The sequence below is a fragment of the Ochotona princeps genome, chromosome 28 (assembly GCF_030435755.1).
Source record: "Ochotona princeps isolate mOchPri1 chromosome 28, mOchPri1.hap1, whole genome shotgun sequence".
NCBI lineage: Eukaryota > Metazoa > Chordata > Mammalia > Lagomorpha > Ochotonidae > Ochotona > Ochotona princeps.
The window spans coordinates 12352252-12370440 of NC_080859.1; the positions used below are offsets into that span (position 1 = coordinate 12352252).

The window sequence follows — 18189 nt, forward strand, 5'->3', positions numbered from 1 at the left end:
AGACAGGCATAAATTCTGAGGTCTGCAAAGGAACAGTAGGAACTGGTAAGGTATGTGTGCTTAGATAAGAGTATTTACAGTAGGAGCTGCATGTGGGCTAGGGGAGAGAGAGATGAGAAAGGTAGGATGGAGTCCCTTTGTAGAAGGTCTAAGGCATGTAGACATTTTTCTACAACAAACACAAAGTTTTGGAAGATTTTTGAACGGAAGAATGGGCTGATTGAATTTACTGGTTAGGAAAATCAGCTTGGTTTCAGTTTGGAAAGTAAGTTGAAGTGATGTGAAAGAACTAAAATGAGGAAGTTGCTGCTCAGGTGCAGACATGAAGTGGTGCAGGTTTGAAATGAGGTGTGGGAGTGAGGGAGGGAAGGACACAGGGAAGGAATGTGGAGATTGCAGGGTAGTGCAGGGAGAAGAGGCGGCAGAGTTTGTTTCTGCATTGGAGCCCGATTGTCAGGGAGCCTCACAGCAGCAGCCCCTGGTGCAGGGTGTCTTGTGAGACCTCACACATTCAGTCCATCTGGCAAGTACACACCACGCAGCATTATGTCACGGTGAAGATGGCCTTGCCTGGTCTACGGAGCTTCCATTTCAGGAGTCAAAAGGAGAGATGGACACTGTACACTTAGTATGTAGATGTTGCGTTAGATTGTAACGGCCAAGAGGAAACTGAAGGATAGCAAGGGAAGTGAGAGGGACAAAGAAAATGCCACTTTTATTTTCATTTGATTTAAAAGACAGAGATGCAGAGAGATCTTCCATCTGCTGGTTCATTGCTCAGATACCCATGACAGGCAGGTTGGGCAAATACAAGCGCCCAGAACTCCCTCAGGTATAGAAGGGACCCATTTGAGCCAGCACCTGCTGCCTCCCAGGGTGCACATTAGCAGGAAGCTAGCTTAGAAGTGTAGCTAATCTGTCCCAGTAGCCTGCTCCATTTCAGCAAATGGCCACTTCCATTTTCTGGTTTTGGAAGCAAGAATCCCAAAAGTTGTCTTTCATTCCTCTCTAACATTCCGCATCAAGTTCATCAGCACATTTTAACGGATCAGCCTTTATATTATATTCCAAGTGTAACCGTATTTCATCACCTTTGCTACTATTTCTTCAGTGCAGCCTGACGCCAAGCTGCAGACTTAACCACTGTGCCATACGCCTGCCCCAAGAAAGGTTGTTTTATACAATATGGTCAGGCAAGTCCATTTGTATGATGATATTTCTACTCCTTTTAGGAAGGAGGCATGTGGATTTGGGGAGGAACAAGTTCCAGGATAGGATTTAGGGCAGGAAAAAAATGTTCACGTTTTGAGCACAAGATACACCTCAGACACTCAAATGCTTGCAAACAATTGGACATATATACAGAGATTGACTACACAGATATTAGAGAGTCATTCATTATCCCTACATCAAATAAGAAGCAAATGTTAGTAGAGAAGAAAAGAGATCTAAAGATCAAGATGAGGAGAATGTGGAAAGAGAGACTGAGATACGACTGGAGAACTAGGAGGATTAGATGTATTGTATCTTGGCCAAAGACATGAAGACATTGAAGAATCTTAGATGATCAGTCATATCAAATGCTGCCACTGGATTAAGAAGTCTGAGAGCTGACATTGTTTGGGTACCAGAAAGTTCTTTAGTGACACCACTGCATTTCCAGTGGAGTGATGGTTAGCAGGTGATTCAAAATAATTAGAGATGACAATTAGGTCATTTCAAGCGGGGTGAAGTGGCTGGCACAGTGGTACAGCACACTAATCCTCTGCCTTTTGGCACTGGCATCCCAAATTGGTGCCAATTAATGTCCCAGCTGTTCCACTTCTAATCTAGTTCTTAGTTTATGGCCTGGGAAACCAGTGGAGGATGGTCCAAGTTCTTTGGCCCCTGCATCCATATGGAAGATCCAGGAAGCTTATGGTTCCCAGCTTTGGATCAGCTCAGCTGTAGCTGTTGCAGCCATTTGAGGAGTGAACCTGCAGACGAAAGACCTTTTCTGTCTGTCTTTCCTTTATCTCTAAAATCTGCCTTTCAAATAAAAATATATTAAGAAAAGAAACAAGGTAGAGAAAACTAAAGGTAAGGAAAAGTTGGAAATCTTGTGTGGAATTATGAATGTAATTGGTTTTTGTTTTGTTGATGGGAATTTTACAGTACAAAGTTGGTGATTCAGGAGGGGAGACCTTATTGGGATTAAGAAAAAGTGGTAAAATTTATAGAGCAAGGGGTAGTTAAGAAGTATACAGAAGTTGGACTTGACTGGACTATAAGATGCTGGACTCTATGCTCGGCATATGCTTGCAAAGAGGGAATCTCAACTGAACTTGAACTATGATTAAGCAACAAGGTGGAGGAACCCACCATGTGGGGAGGGTGTGGGGAGGTGTGGGGAGAATCCCAGTTCCTACGAAATTACAACACAATTTAATTAATGAATAAACTTAATAAAAAAAGAAGTATACAGAAACAGGTGAATAATAGATATTTAAGTTATGTGGTGCTGTGGATGACTTAAAATGCTGAGGTTTTATCAGAAGTGACATTCAGAAACTGCTTGATTGCCTACTAGAAGACATTGTAACAGGCGTTGTTTTAATTTTAGTTGAGCTTTTCAGTTTTTCCCTCAACTAACATACAGTCTAAGAGAGCAAGCAAATGTGGTAGAGACGCAGGAAGTGAGAAATACTGAAGATGGAAAGTGTGATTGCTGTTTTGAGTCGGAAGAGGCTTCCCAGAGGAAGTGATTGTTTCCTGTTTGAGCGTGAGGATGTGCACATGGGTGATGCAGCTTGGTGCCGGCAGGTGCATGCCTACCGCCCTGAGTTTTCATTAGCTCCAAACGGACTCCAACTGAGTGTGCAGGAAGAAGAGCGTTCCTGCTTACTTCAACAGCGTCGTGTACTAAACTGCAAAGTCCTGGGTTACCCAGAAGAGAGACTTGGAGAACTCTGCCAGTTCATTGCGTCTCCAGCAGTGCATGTCCATGAATTCAAACTGGTACCCGGAGCACTGGGTGGGGGTGGAGGAGGGGAAGCCACAGACAACGTGGCTTGTTTTTTTTATTGGAGATACGTAGTTTTTCAACACCAACACTGACTGACACAGTACATCCACAGGCAAACCACACAGGTTAATAAGATTAGCACACATGTGCATCTGTTTCACTAATTCTTTTTGCACACCCCTTGGAATAATTTTACACAGTTTAGACATGGTCTACGTCAAGCTATCTGAGACTAAATGACAGTGTGTTACAGTCGAGTTCTCTGTGTGGAGGTGTGTGTGTATAATAATCGGCATATTTTGATTTTTAGGTTCATAATTCTATGACCTGTAATTATCTTTTTCCCTCTTCTCTCTCTCTCTCTTTTTTTTTTTACAACAGGGAGCCTCTCTCTTGTTGATGCTGAAGACCTATCTTAGCGAGGCCGTGTTTCAGCACGTGATTATTCTTTACCTGCATAATCACAGCTATGCATCCATCCAAAGTGATGATCTGTGGAGTAGTTTTAATGAGGTGAGTGTTCAGGATGCATTGTGCACCTCTTACAGGAAGACAGTAGGGGTCTTGTTCTTATCACATATGTCACCGAGTCTACGATACCAAGAATATTTCTGTAAGAAGAAAGGGGACAGAGCTTGGGATGTAGGTGCTGTATCAGATCACCCAGTGTGAGTCGGAAAGTGGAGTATGGTTCCTGCTGCTGAAAGGGCACAGCAGCCCTGAGGGGCCATTTTCATCATGCACCTTACGCTCCTTGCCAGTTTTGTTAGGGAAGTTAGCTTTTCTGTATCCGTGAGTATTACTTATTTTGTTTTGTAATTTGTTGTCCAAAGGCTTCTTTTTCTAAGTTTGTTGCCTGTTTTTTCTACCTCCCCTTCATGAGTCTGTCTTGGAGTCTCCTGTCCCTCAAGGTCCTGCCGCTCTTAAGTAGATGACCTGTTTCAGATGCCCTCAGGAGTGCCCTTGGGTGCTTGCACTGTCTGGATTCTGCTAGGCCTGCAGACCTGGTGAGGAGGCAGCCACACTGCAGAGCATCGCTGAGCCCAGCCTGCCTTGTGTGTGCTGGCCAGACAAACCTGATAAAGCACTTTAGTTTGAAACCCTGGTTCATGCTTTTGAAGGTTACAGTAATATATCATACTTGCGAATCTGACGGATGTGCTGGCCATAATCGCCAGAAAAACCTCACTGAGAATTGCAGAGTTTTGTGGGTGCAGGGTCAGGAAGCCCTGCTCGAGGTCTTCTCCATGTGGTCTGTCTGATCCCTGGGATTTTCCAGCAGTTGCCCGTTCCTGAGGAGAGAACTTGGTCGTTAGGCCCTTGCTGCTGCTGCTTCTAAATCATTGTTTCTTGGATCATGCTGTAGCACTTCCGTAAAAAGCCACGGTTAGTTATACTTGTTGTGTCAGCTCCTGCTTTCCTGCTTGACCACACTTTTGCATCACAGTGTTGTCCTGTCCTACCCTGGTCCCTAACATTATTGGGTTTTTCAGCACCCACATCAGAGTATTTGGTTACCTTCACAGGTTGGTAGTGCCTCAGATACCCAAAAACCCATTGCTTTTGGTAAGCTTGTTTTCTTATCAGTCTCTGATCCAGAAAGAAATTAGGTTAGAACCATTAGAAATGCAAGATTAATATCTCAATGAGTTTGGGAAGTTTATTCCATTTACTTATACTTTAAATAAATAGCATGTGGTGACTGAGGTAAGGCCTAACCCAGTAATGGCGTGATTACCAGTTAAGGGACATGATGGCTTAGATGCCTTATGTAATCTGGAAAAATAATTTGTTTTTTTTTTTCCAAGAATTTACCTATTTTTATTTGAAAGGTAGATTTACAGAGAGGACAAAGAAGCGAGAAAGAGAATCTTCCATCTGTTGGTTTACTCCCCAAATGTCTGCAACGGCCAGAGCTTAGCCAATTTGAAGCAGGAGCTTGCTCTGGGTCTGTCACGTGGGTGCGTGGCCCTGAGACCTGAGCCATCCTCTGCTGCTTTTCCAGGCTGGAAACAGAGAGCTGGAAAGAACCGTTGCAGCAGACACAAACCAGCGTGTATGTGGGATGCCAGCACTTGCAGGTGGAGAGTCAGCTTGTTGAGCCACTGGGCTGGCACCTAGAAAAATAATTTGAATCAAAACCTCAACTCACCTACGTAAAAGGGAAAGTTGCTCATAAATTGCTTCTTCATCATTGAAACTGGATATGCCAGGGCAGTGAGCTCTGGAGTGCCTGTCAATAAGTTCATGTATCTTCTGGGAGAGAAGTTCTGTGACTATCAGAAAAAGTTTACCTCTGTTGTCCCAGGAGAATTGACATTAAGGCCACTAACCTGTTTCTTCAGTTACTGTTGCTGCCTCCTGGTACTCCCCAGCCTGAGTCTCTAGATTGAACCTTTGTGTAGCAGCCAGTGGTAGCATCGAGAGAAACCATGACTTAGTAGATTGGCCGGTTTGAGCAGCAATGCTTCCAACTCTAAACTGTCTGCCATTAGGTGCCCCTTCTAATGTTTTTGTGGCCTCAGAGTACTTATGCTGTTTTAGGTTATGCTACCTTTGGGATTTTAATATTAATGAAGTCTTAGTTAATATCACAGGTGTTACTTATCAACATGTAATTTGTCACACCCTTGGGTATCATACCAGAGTTCTTTCCTTTTAGAAGTTACTCATTTACCTAGTAAGAATGTAAGCCCATTAATATAGCTTCTCAATTCTATTAATACTGTAAGCAGTCTTCTTAGAATGCAATAGGGAAGGTAGAGCTGGATACAAATCAGAATGTAAATTTGCTAATTTTTGTATTTAATCATTTTTTTTTTTTTTGCAGGTCACAAATGGAACGTTAGATGTAAAGAAAATCATGAAGACCTGGACCCTGCAGAAGGGATTTCCTTTAGTAACTGTTCAAAGGAAAGGGAAGGAAATTTCTGTAAAACAAGAGAGATTCTTTTTAAATATAAATCCTGAAACTCAGCCTTCAGATGCAAGGTGATGTCTGTTTCTTTCCACACTATGTCTTTCGCATCTTGGGTTACTTTGTTTTTTTTTTTTTCTAAGGTTTACTTATTTAATTTGAAAGGCAGAGTTGGAAAGATCTTCCATGTACTAGTTCACTCCCTAAATGGTCTTCATGGCTGGAGCTGGACCAGGCCCAAACCAAGCCAGGAGCTTCTGCTAGGACCCATACAGGTGCAGAGGCCAAGGTCCTCCTTTTTTTCCCCAAATTAGAAGGGAGTTGAATTGGAAATAGAGCAGTCAAGAAGTGAAGTGGTGCCCATTTCAGATTGCTGGCACCATAGGCTGTGGCTTTACCCACTACACCACAGTCCATCATGGCTATGGTATTTTTAAACATATTCTAGTCAGAAGTCCTTATGAATCTTAGTAAGATTATCTCTTTCTGGGAATGCATTAAAATTTTCACTTCTTTTTTTTTTGGCCAAAAACACAAAAATCTAAAAACAATACATCGCGTGTAACAAACACAAAAAAGAGTAATCTTCCAATATTTTCTTTACAGTTACCTGTGGCATATTCCACTAACCTATGTTACTGATGGAAGAAACTGTTCAGAATACCAGTTTGTGTCATTACTGGACAAAGCATCAGGTTTGACCATAATTAGTTCTTTTTCTCCTCAGACACTGGAACTGGCAGAGTGGTACCATTCTCAGCCAAGAGCAGATAAGAGTTTGCACTTACCACTGTACTCTTGAAATGGTTTTATGAATTACTTGTTCAAGATGCAACTGCACAAAGGGCTTCTGTCGTGAGTGGCACACGAAGAGCAGCTCTGTTTGCTTGCGGAATCGACATCAAGAGATGTCGGAAGCATAATTTTTTGGTTCTTGGGCAGCTGGTGATCGTTGGTCCTAGCGAAAGGAAAAAAAAAAGATGCAGCTACAGTAAAATTGTTTCTATGTCATGCACAACATTGACCTTTACTCCTGTGAACTAAAGGTCAAAAAGTTGCAGAGAATGTGCTGGCAGTCTTGGTTAAAAAAAAAATAGCAAATGATGTATTTGTATGTTCTGGATACATATTTCAAATTACGAAGTAATCTGCTTCTCCTTATGATGTGCATTAGCAGAAAGTTAGATCTGAGGCAGATCAGTCAGCCCCGAGGCTGGCACTGTGATAACAGCACTAGGCATCCCTGGTAGCAGCTAAACCCCCCTACACCGTGATGTCCACTCCCAGGGATTTTCTTCTTGGGAGAAAACTCTGAACTTCAAGAGTAGTAAGTGGGCCCTGCACGGGAAAGTTCTGACTCAAGAGAGAACAGGTAACCTGATCTCTTTATATCCCGTAGCACAGGCAAACCACAGCCGGAACATTTGAAAGGAAAACTTTAAAGCTCCTGATAGTATGTTAGCTTTTGCTCACATTAGAAACAACTGGATAGTAAGAAATGTGCTTGTATCTCTTTATTATTTAACTCAGCCTGCATGTGAGCTTTTAAGATTCATACCCCCTATGCTAGCTTATATTTTTCAGCATTCACCTTCTCTTTCTTAGCTTTTGCCTGGCATTCTGTGTTCCCACCACACAGAGGTTGTTGGAGCAGCTCACACGTGCCAGGCTGTCGCTTTTCTCCGAGCCTGTGTGTGCTGTTTGCTCTCCCTGTGGCGTTCCCTGGCCTTCCCACGCTCCTGATCTTTCTCTTCTTCATTCTTCAGATCTTAGCTCAGTCAGTGCTCACCCCAGAAAGCCTCTCTTTAACCTAAGGCAGGCTACATGCCCCACTTAGGTTTTAATATATGTAAGTCATGCTTCATTATACAGATGTTCTCATAGCATAGTATGGGGGTGTGTGTTCATGTCCATCCCATTGATGGTATGGATCCTGGCTTCATGAATGACTTTTATAACTTAGCACTCAGTAAGCACACAAAGATTTATTGAATGAGTAAAAGCTAGTCTATGATGAAATGACTCAATTTAAAGTATCACTATAAAAAATTCCAGGAGAAGCACACTCAAAAGTCTAATAATTACATCATTTCCCCTTTATTTGAAGAGATTCTTAGTAAAAGGGAGCATACCAAATGCACTATAATCTAATTGTTTTACTCTGGAGCTGGAACTGGGCCAATGTGTATGATAAAGCAGTGTCCTTCTCAGCTGCTTTATGTCTCTTGCTGCTGCTGTGGCTGCTATTTGCATTCCTGTCAGTTCAGGTCTGAGGCACCCATGGTGAAAATGTTCTGTCCTTGCAAAAATGGTGGACTCGGGGGACAGTTGAGTTTTCTTGGTTTCCAAAGCATCAATGAAAATTTCTCTTAATTACATTTTCTTTTTTTTTTTTTCTGTTTCTCAGAAGAAATAAAGAGGCTGCCTTCAACCGCTTTGTACCATGTGACTCTAATATAGAATATTAGTCTCTTTGATGACTGTTGAATCTGTGCCACATTTCCATGGATTCTAATTCCAGAGTTGCTGTGTTAGTGCAGTTATATATAGAAGTTACACTGAATCAGTGTGTTTGTGACTTTTCCACATATACATGAAATTTGAGTAATTAGTGTTGATTGTGCATAAGAAGAGCTGCACTGGTTCTTTTTCTGAGTTATATAATTGAGAAAATTATAGTAAAAAAATTCCCTTTTGCCTCTCTTCCCCTCTCCCTCTCTTTCTCTTAGCCACATCTTGCTCAGACCTAAGCTCTTTCACTTCAAGTATATTTGTATAAGACATAACTTGAAGCACTCATGTTTCAGAAAGGATTTCATTGTGCATTCGAAAGTAAGAGAAGCCGTTGGAAGGAGAGGCAGTGGCGTGGAAAGGATGGCCATGTAATCGTATTCTGCCCTTGCCCTTTTTTTCTTCCTATGCAAATAAAGGAGAGAGGACTATTAGAAATGGAAATACTTTCGAACAGTGGAGAAGGCACGTCTACCACATGTGTGTTGCTGGTTCTTGGGAGCAAACTGGACAGGAAGTTCTGTAACTTTGTAGTGAAAACATGTTTTTTTGTTGAGCTGTCATAATGTTTCTTTGTAAAACAGTAGTTGGTTTTCATAGCTCATTGATAAATGTTTTTTTTAAATCGCCATTGGATTACTTCATCTGGGCATCTGCCATTTAAGGTCGGAGTTGCTCCCTTTTTTCCTACTCAATGGACTGAAAATTTAACCGTTAATCTGTTAATGATTGTAATAAATTAAAAACATATGGAGTTAGCCTCATCTACATTTAAGCTACAGGATAGAATTACCTCCCTTGTGTACAAAGCTATTTTTTTATACCTGTGGTTTTAATGTCCTCTCTTCTCCGTCATCTGAAGACATGAACGAGACTAGGATTTTGATTCTTTAGGTGATAGTTCTTCTTGGTCTTGATGCTTTGACTGCACTGCTTTATGTTCTGTCGTCTTGATGACAGCAACCATTCAAGTGTGCTCCAGCTGCATTCCTGCTCTCCACCATCTGGACTTGGCTGGCCTTGCAGCTTAGTGAGTTGCTTCTCAGCCAAGCTCTCTGTGCTTCAGCATTTTTCTTTGCATCCGTCTGGTGGAACCACTGCTGTCCCTGTCATTCCCATCTCTCTCTCTCTCTCCAAGAGAAAGAAGGAGTTGGGGTCCCAGCAGTCCTTTTTTGAAAACCTCTATAGGAGATTGTGCTTACTGACCTAAAGAGTGTTGATGTTTTTGATTTTGAATTAACCGATTATAAAGTTAATTGCATTAGTAATAGGTTTGTTGAAAATCACTGCAACAGCTTCTGTTGCCATGACAGGTGTTCCTTAATACTACTTGTTGCCCTGGAGAAGGGAAAAAAAACCTGTCTATCTAATTCATCTTTTCCATCTGGTACTATACCGGCAGCATATCAGAAAATAGTGGGGAATTTTTAGTAATAAAGGCTGAACTAGCATGTCTGGTTAAGACGTGATCAGGTGTCTTTTTTCATGTTCACTTTTGCAGGGCCTGACAGCTAAACATCTACATCCTGTGATGGGGTACCCGGGTTTGATTCCCAGTTCTAGCTTCCCGCTACTGCGGATCCTGGGAGGCACCAAGTGATGTCCCAAATAGTTGTGTCCTTGCCACCCTTGTGAAACACCTGGATTGAGAGTGCTGTTCTCAGCTACAGCACAGAACAATCCTAGCTAGTGCAGACATTTGAGGAGTGAGTTAATGAATGGGTGAGCACATATGCATGCTTTCTCTCCATCTCCTTCTACCCCCTCTCTAAACAACTTTTTCAGTATCAGTATAATTGTAATAAAGATACTACAGAGAGGTCACATGGTAGTATAGCAGGCTAAGCTACCACTTGCCAACAGGCTGGTTCAAGTCCTGGTTGCTCTGCTTCTGATTCAGATTCCTACTAATGAGCCTAGATATGCGATCGAAGATGGCCCAGGTACTTGGGTCCATATCACAGAGATGGGAGGTCAGGTGGAGTTCCAGACTTCTGATTTATACACCAAAATGTTATCACTCACATCAGGGCTTAAATTACTTACTTTTCTTTTTCTTAAAGATGTATTTATTTAAAAGACAGGGTTATAAAGAGTGAGAGGGAGAGACAGAGAGAAAGGCGTTCATTGGCTGGTTCACTCCCCAGCTGGCCACAGTAGCCAGGAGCCTCTTCCAGGTATCCTCTGTGGATGCAGATGCCCAAGCACTTGGGCCATCTTTTGCTGCTTTCTGAGGCAGACTAGTAAGAAACTGAATTAAAAGTGGAGCAGCCATGAATTGAACTGTTACACGTGTGGATTGCTATCATTTCAGGCTTTGGCTTAATCCACTGTGCCACAATCTTGGATGCTAGATTGTGTTTCTTCTCTCTATTCTTTTATCACTTGTAACTAAGAGTATTTTTATAAGTTTTAATTTTTGAATATGAGGGGATTATATTATAGATATCTGAAAAATTTATTTACATTTTATTTGAAACAATTTACTGTGGCATAGTCATTTTTTTTCTTATTTAGTCATTATATCAACATAGTAAGTTCCTGGTGCTTCTCGTCCAAAAACCAGTCAGCCTCCTGATATATAGAAGTTTCCCCTGTTGCATTAGACCCATGGCCTTCCTGCCAGCTTCAAAGGACTCTCCTTGGTTAGCAATCTTAAGGATTTAAAAATTCACCAATGTATCTTGTTGTCATTTGGCTCCTTGTTCTTTCTGTCTTAGTTGAAACAAATCTGCAGAAAGCCCTGACAGTTCTTCCAGCATTTGTTTACGCTACGGTTGGGGCCTACTCAGTACTTGGTCTGCTCTTTTAATTCAATTATTTCTTAGCTTTGCCTCAGTCGTAAGTTTTCCTTCTATTGATTTTGTGACCTTTGAATTATATGTGAGTTTTCTAAGAGAGTTTGTTTGTGCTGTCCACTTTGCCTTCTCTCTGCTCTCCTGCAGTCATAATGACCTCAGGAGTCAGTTCCATATGTGCACAGCAAGTACAATGTCTCTTTTTGTCCCTTTGTGTCCCTACTACACTATATGCTTTCTTTTGCCCCCAAGATTGGTTGATTCATATGAATGTTCCAGTGATAGAGACAGGAGAGAGATTCAGTCCTGCTGGTTCGTTCCCAAAGGGCCACAGCAGCCAAGTCTAGGTCAGGTGGAAACCAAGTGCCTAGAACTCCATCTGGGTCTCCCACATGGATGGCAGGGACCCAAGTATTTGGGCCATTTTCTGCTGCTTTTCCAGGCACATTAACAGGGAGCTGAATTCATAGTAGAGCAGCTGGGACCTTAATCATGCTATAACTTGAATGGCATTTCTTCCAAGAAACTTCCCCTTACCTTTCCTAGGAAGTGAAGTGTTTTTCTGTCTATTCCCACTGAATGTCCTGTTTTGTTTTCTCATAAGTGGCACTCCCATGCCATCATACTTGACTGGCTACATTAGACCCTAAAATCAATAAATTAAGAGGCATTTTTTATAGTTTATTTTATTTTTTTGAAAGGCAGAGTTACGTACAGAGGGAGGCAGAGAAAGAGTGAGATATTCCATCTGCTGGTTCATCCCCATATGGCCACAATAGCTAAGGCTGGGCCAGACCAAAACCAGAAGCCAAGAGCTCCTTGCTAGTCTTTCTTGTGGGTGCAGAGGTCTAAGCACTTGAGCCATCTTTTGCTTTTCCAAGACACACGAGCAGGAAGCTTGATCCAAAGTGTAGCAGCTGGGATTCAAATTCACGTCCACATAGGGTGCTGGCACTGCAGGTGTCAGCTAAACCACAGTGCCAGTCCCAAAAGCACAGGCATTTCTACCCTGACCTGATCAGCAGTGCCCAGCCTAGAGTGATGCCCAGGAAATAGCTAACTGTAGATGAAAGAGTGATGACCTTTGTTAGCACAAAAGAACTGCATGGGAATGCAGGCTGTTGGATTTTTAGGAGAATAATTATAAAAACATACCATATGAACCTTGAAATGAAGTTACTATTTTTCTTGCCCTGTTGTCTTCTGTTTCATTCCCTTTTTCCCCCATGTGTGTCTATTAGATGTCTTCAATCTTACAGAAGAAGTGCACTGGGTCAAAGTCAATGCAAACATGACCGGCTATTACATCGTGCACTATGCAGACGACGACTGGGAAGCACTCATCAAGCAGTTGAAAGCAAATCCTTATGTTCTGAGTGACAAAGACCGGGCCAACCTCATCAACAACATTTTTGAACTCGCAGGGTAGAGTATGGTTTGTTTGGGGTGGTTTCTTTGTTTGCTGCAAAACACACATTTTGCTGAATAGAGTGGTATAGGCACTCAGACTTTGTTTTATTTCATGAAAAAATTCTTCACAATCAGGTGTTTTTTTATTTGTTTGTTGGTTTGTTTTTATTACAAAGTCAGATATACAGAGAGGAGGAGAGACAGAGGAAAATTTTCCATCCAGTGACTCACTCCCCAAGTGACTGCAACAGCCGGTGCTGTGCCGAACCAGAGCCAGGATCCAGGAATTTCCTCTAGGTCTCTCACACAGGTGCAGGGTCCCAAGGCTCTGGGGCCGTCCTCAACTGCTTTTCCAGGCCACAAGCAGGGAGGGAGCTGGATGGGAAGTGGAGCTTCCGGGATTAGAACTGGCGCCCATATGAGATCCTGACGCATTCAAGGTGAGGACTTTAGCCACAAGGCCACCATGCCAGGCCCACACTTAGGTTTAAGTGTGAAGCTTAGTACTTACTCTTTCTTTGATGGCCACCTCAGGTGTCCAAAGCCTCCTGAGCCACAGGCCACTGCCTGGTCTGTGGCTCCGACGGCCACGTGTGATGATGCCTTGTGTAAAGATACACTCTAGGCAGGTGATTACCAGCGCAGATCAGTAAGAAACCTAGAAATATCAAGACCACTCAAATACTCTTTTCTGACCACCCTTGAACTCCTTTAATGAACACTTTCATGAAGTGACTTTTTTAATATAAAGATTCATTTTGGAGCCAGTATCATGGAGTAGTGACACCAATATCTCTCACGGGCAGCAGTTTGTGTCCTGGCCACTCCACTGCTATTGCAGCTCCCTGTTAGCCTGCGGAGAACACTACGTGAACCTGTGCCCTCCACGTAGGAGACCTGGATGAAGCTCCAGGCTTCTGGCCTCTTCCAGGCTCAGCCCTAGCTGTGGTGGCACTTGGCAAGTGAAGCAGCAGGTGGAGACCTGTCCGTCTCTGTCTGTCCCTCTCTCTCTACCTCTGACTTTCAAATAAATCTAAAATACTTATGTATTTATTTGAAAGACAGAGTCACAGGCATGGCATGGTGAAAGCTTGTGGTGAGATAGAGATCTTCCATCCCAGTGGCCTCGATAACTGGTCAAGACCGTATCTAGGAGGTCAAAATTCCACTCTGGCCTCCAGAATGGGTGCCAGGGGCTCAAGCATGCCACTGCTTTCCCAGGCACATTAGCAGGGAACTAGATCAGAAGCAGAGCAGCCGAGACCTGAACTGGCCTGCCAGTAGGGAATGCTGCTGTCATAGCTAAAACCACAACACTGACCTCTAAAATGACCTTCATAAATCATCTCAGCCATCACTGCTGTAAATTCTTTATAATTTTTTCATTTTAAAAACATACTCACTCTAAATTTGTAATTACCTCGCCCTGACAGGTTTGACTAATTCCTATGCAGCCAAATTATGAAAGGTTTTTTTTTAATACTCCTTCTCTTCTAGTAAATATAAGTAATTAATAAAATGAAACTAGTCATCTTTTCTCACCCAAGGCATTATAGTTGTTTAACTGAATCAGTAGCAGTTTACATGTGGCTTACAGGATAAAAAAATCAGCTCTTATTTCTTTCTCTTGAAACACATCTTTAACCTTCAGCCACATGCAGTTCATCAGAGGCAGTAAGTGTGGGGTCTAACTTTAACGTTGTGTTTAAATCCTCATCTTCAAGGCTAACCATCCATCCATAAAGTTTCTCTCAGCATGGTGCATAGAGCCCTTGTATAAGTCTCTGCTTGTTTACTTTTCCGTTCTTTAATCCTATAGCCTAGGCAAGGTGCCTCTTCAGAGGGCGTTTGATTTGATTGATTATCTTGGAAACGAGAGCCACACTGCACCCATCACAGAAGCCCTGTTCCAGACAGATCTCATCTACAACCTCCTTGAGAAGCTGGGCCGCATGGATCTGGCCTCAAGACTGGTGGTAAGTCTGCCTTTCAGCTAGCTGCTTTTGTTCCTTGCCTTTGATATTTGTTACTCACAGTTCCATTCAGCCAGGAATGGGCCAAGCAAGCAGTCAATTAAAATTCTACTTACTTCATTTCCCATTTGCCTTAGTGTGATGTGGTCTTATTTGATTATCTAAATATAGCTGCTGTCAAAATGAAGTCATAGGAAAACAGAAAACTGTTTTATTTGTATACAGGTAATGCTTGCAGCGGTCTCTGCTTTAGTTTCCTAGTGGTGACTCTAGAATGACTGAGAATGTTCTGTTTAGGAGTTTTTGCCAGCCCCTAGCTAATGCATGGTAGTCCTGGTGGATGCCCATTTATCTGCAGCGCACTAAAGGGATCTTGATTTTGCAGACTTGTTTACTTTCCCTAAAGCCCCTGGCCTGACCTTAACTGTTGTCATTTTCAACACTGTAAACTGTTAACTGAGTCTTTAAAAGCTTGGGGAGGGGTGATATATTCGTTGTGTGTGTACAGTTCTCTGTCAACATCTTCTACAACAGGGTTTGCTATATAGGCCAGGATTTCAGGAACCCAGACAAATGGCACCTTTCAGATAAAGGAGGGAAGTTTGGAACCAGCAGTTAGGAAAAGGAAAAGAATTTCAGAAGTTTAGCGTTGCTCACTAGGAAGAGGAACGGGTTAGACTGGATCCTTTTTCAGAGGGGCCTCATTTCTGCCATTGCTGTTGTCTTCACATGCAGTCAGTCTTCCGTGCTGAGCTCTTCTCATCACATGTTGAGCTCCCAGCATGGGGCTAGGAGTGTGTAGGGCAGAGGGGCCAAATGGAGCTTGAATGCACCCTTCCCCCAAGTTTCTCATCTGACCCAACAGGAGGTGCCCATTCCTACCAGTGCACGTGGCTCTCAATTTAGATTATTTCTGAAATCTCCTCTAATGGTTTAAGATTTTTATAACTTTCTCAATTAGTAACCTTAATTAACACCAATGCCTGGAATATGAGCTGGCCCTTGGTAATAACACTCAATAAATGTTGAGCAAATGAATAAATGAAACATACCAGAAATAAATGCATTTCACTGGTTGTTACATTCTTCATATCATGCTTAGTACTTAATGTGGATTCCCTTGCAACACACAATGCCAAGGCTAATATTTCTACCCTCATTGGGTAATTTCACCAGAGTCATTGCCTGGTGATAACAATAGCACTGAGACTGAGATCCAAACTTATATGAGTTTCATCCAAAGCCTACCCTTTATGTTAGGTTAAGTATGTCTATATCCCAGCAATGTCACGTTCCCAGCATACTTCTGTTTAAAAAAATTTTTTTAAATCCCGGCACAGTAGCCTAGCGGCTAAAGTCCTCACCTTGCAAGCGCTGGGATCCCATATGGGTGCCAGCTCTAATTCCAGCGGCTCTGCTTCCCATCCAGTTCCATGCTTGTGGCCTGGGAAAGCAGTCGAGGATGGCTCAAAGCTTTAGGACCCTGTACCCAGGAGGGAAACTTAGAGGAAACTCCTGGCTTTGGATTGACTCGGCTCCAGCCATTGCAGCCGCCTGGGGAGTGAATCATTGGATGGAAGATCTTCCTTTCTGTCTCTCCTTTTCTCTGTGTATCTGACCTTCCAGTAAAAAGAAATAAATCAAAGCTTTATTTCTTAATACCACTTTATTTTTTTTTAAGAACAGTTGCCTTTTGAGTCAACAAATAATCTTTTTTAATTCGTATTTTGTTTTCCATTGTATTGAAAGGTAGAGAGTAGTTTAACTTGTCATGCCACAGCACTAGTCTATGAACTGGCTTTTGTCCCGAATTTTCATCCTAAATTTTTCCGTTGTCTTCATATGCAGTACCCAAATATTCTTGAGAATATTCCGTAGTTAAGACCTACCACAATATAGCCAGTTTCCTATTTAGAAATATTTAGGCTGTTTGAAACTGTTCACTTCCAAAACCCCAAGATAATGTGCTAGTAACTGCAGCCTTAGAGTCTTTCAGTTGCAAAAGTACATGTTATTCAGATTTATCAGATTCTTTCAGTATCTCTTTACTTAAAGACAGACTTGACAGGCAGAGCAAATGAGAAGAGACAGCTATCTTCCATGCGCTGGCTCACTCCCAGAATGGCCACAATGATCAGACAGGATCAGGACAAAGTCAGAAGTCTGGAACTCAGCCGGCCCAGTTCAGTCGTTGTAAGCATCTGGGGAGTGAACCAGCATCTCTGTGTCGCTCCCTCTCTCCCTGTAACTCTGATTTTCCAACAAATAAATAGATATTTTAAAAGAAACATCAAAACAAAGCAAGTATATACTGTATGTATTATATACACACAGAAATCAAGCAGATGCTGGAGTATTAGAAACTGGGGAGTCTAGATGGATAATTTATGGAGACATGTTCACTTACAATTCTTACATCTTTATATACATAAAGATTTTTTAAATTAAAAATTGGAATAAGAACATGAATTGCAAACAACTATTAAAGTCCTCATTTTCTTGCTAGTTTGGTCTGATTAGATTGTTTTACAATACCACACTTTAGTTAATGTGTTAGAAATATCTTTGATATTAATATGCAGGAATATTAAACATTATCCACCTGTAAAGGAGGTGCATAGTTTTATCTCATTTTTTTATAAGTAAATCTTTTTTTTTTAAAGGTTTATTTATTTTATTACAAAGTCAGATATACAGAGAGGAGAGACAGAGAGGAAGATCTTCCGTCCGATGTTTCACTCCCCAAGTGAGCCGCGACGGGTGGTGCGCGCTGATCCGATGCCAGGAACCAGGAACCTCTTCTGGGTCTCCCACGCGGGTGCAGGGTCCCAAAGCATTGGGCCGTCCTCGACTACCTTCCCAGGCCACAAGCAGGGATCTGAATGGGAAGTGGAGCTGGATGAGATTAGAACCGGCGCCCATATAGGATCCCGGCGCATTCAAGGCGAGGACTTTAGCCGCTAGGCCACGCCGCCGGGCCCTAGCTCATTGTTTTTTATGGGCTTGTGGATTCCAGAACCACAAAGTCAGAGAATTCCAGTTCCTTCCAACAATAGCTGTATGTATCCTGTTTGTTAGGAAAATAGCTTCTAGGTGAGTACACACAGAATAGAGTTTTGCTGCTACATTGAAGTCATTCATTCTTTCTAGTTACATCATTAACTATATTGCCAGCTTTGTTATCGAATGGCTTTCTCCTAGCTGTGTGTTAGGTGTATATGATTGATATTTAATTACTAATGTCTTTCCCCTTTTTTTTCCTTATTAGGTAACTGTTGGGGAAGAAATGTAGTTGTCCTGGTTTTTCTGATTGAACTCTGTAATCCATTTTGTCTTTCTAGAACAGAGTATTTAAATTACTTCAAAACCAGATCCAACAACAAACCTGGACCAATGAGGGGACCCCGTCTGTGCGGGAACTTCGGTCAGTCTTGCTGGAATTTGCTTGTGCCCATGACCTGGCGAACTGCAGCACCACAGCTGAGAAGCTGTTTAACAGTTGGCTGGCATCCAATGGAACTGAAAGGTAGTGTCCTTCTGCTCAAATTCCCTTTCTCTCTTTTGCCTCCTGTCTTG

General features: G+C 42.3%; 1 protein-coding gene and 1 non-coding gene across 4 annotated transcripts in view; both read left to right on the forward strand.

Moving 5' to 3' along the window:
- LNPEP (leucyl and cystinyl aminopeptidase) overlaps window positions 1-18189 on the forward strand; it is an 86934-nt gene that overhangs the window by 51954 nt on the left and 16791 nt on the right. For all 3 annotated transcript variants that reach the window (XM_058656364.1, XM_058656363.1, XM_004586189.4), the window contains exons 9-14: window positions 3386-3517; window positions 5835-5995; window positions 6528-6616; window positions 12472-12655; window positions 14460-14616; window positions 17955-18139. In XM_058656364.1, the coding sequence (XP_058512347.1) occupies window positions 3386-3517; window positions 5835-5995; window positions 6528-6616; window positions 12472-12655; window positions 14460-14616; window positions 17955-18139 (908 nt within the window). The remainder of the gene's footprint in view (window positions 1-3385; window positions 3518-5834; window positions 5996-6527; window positions 6617-12471; window positions 12656-14459; window positions 14617-17954; window positions 18140-18189) is intronic.
- On the forward strand, window positions 6761-6890 carry LOC118760379 (U11 spliceosomal RNA). Its single transcript, XR_004996753.2, has one exon. It is a non-coding gene; the product is annotated as a U11 spliceosomal RNA (small nuclear RNA).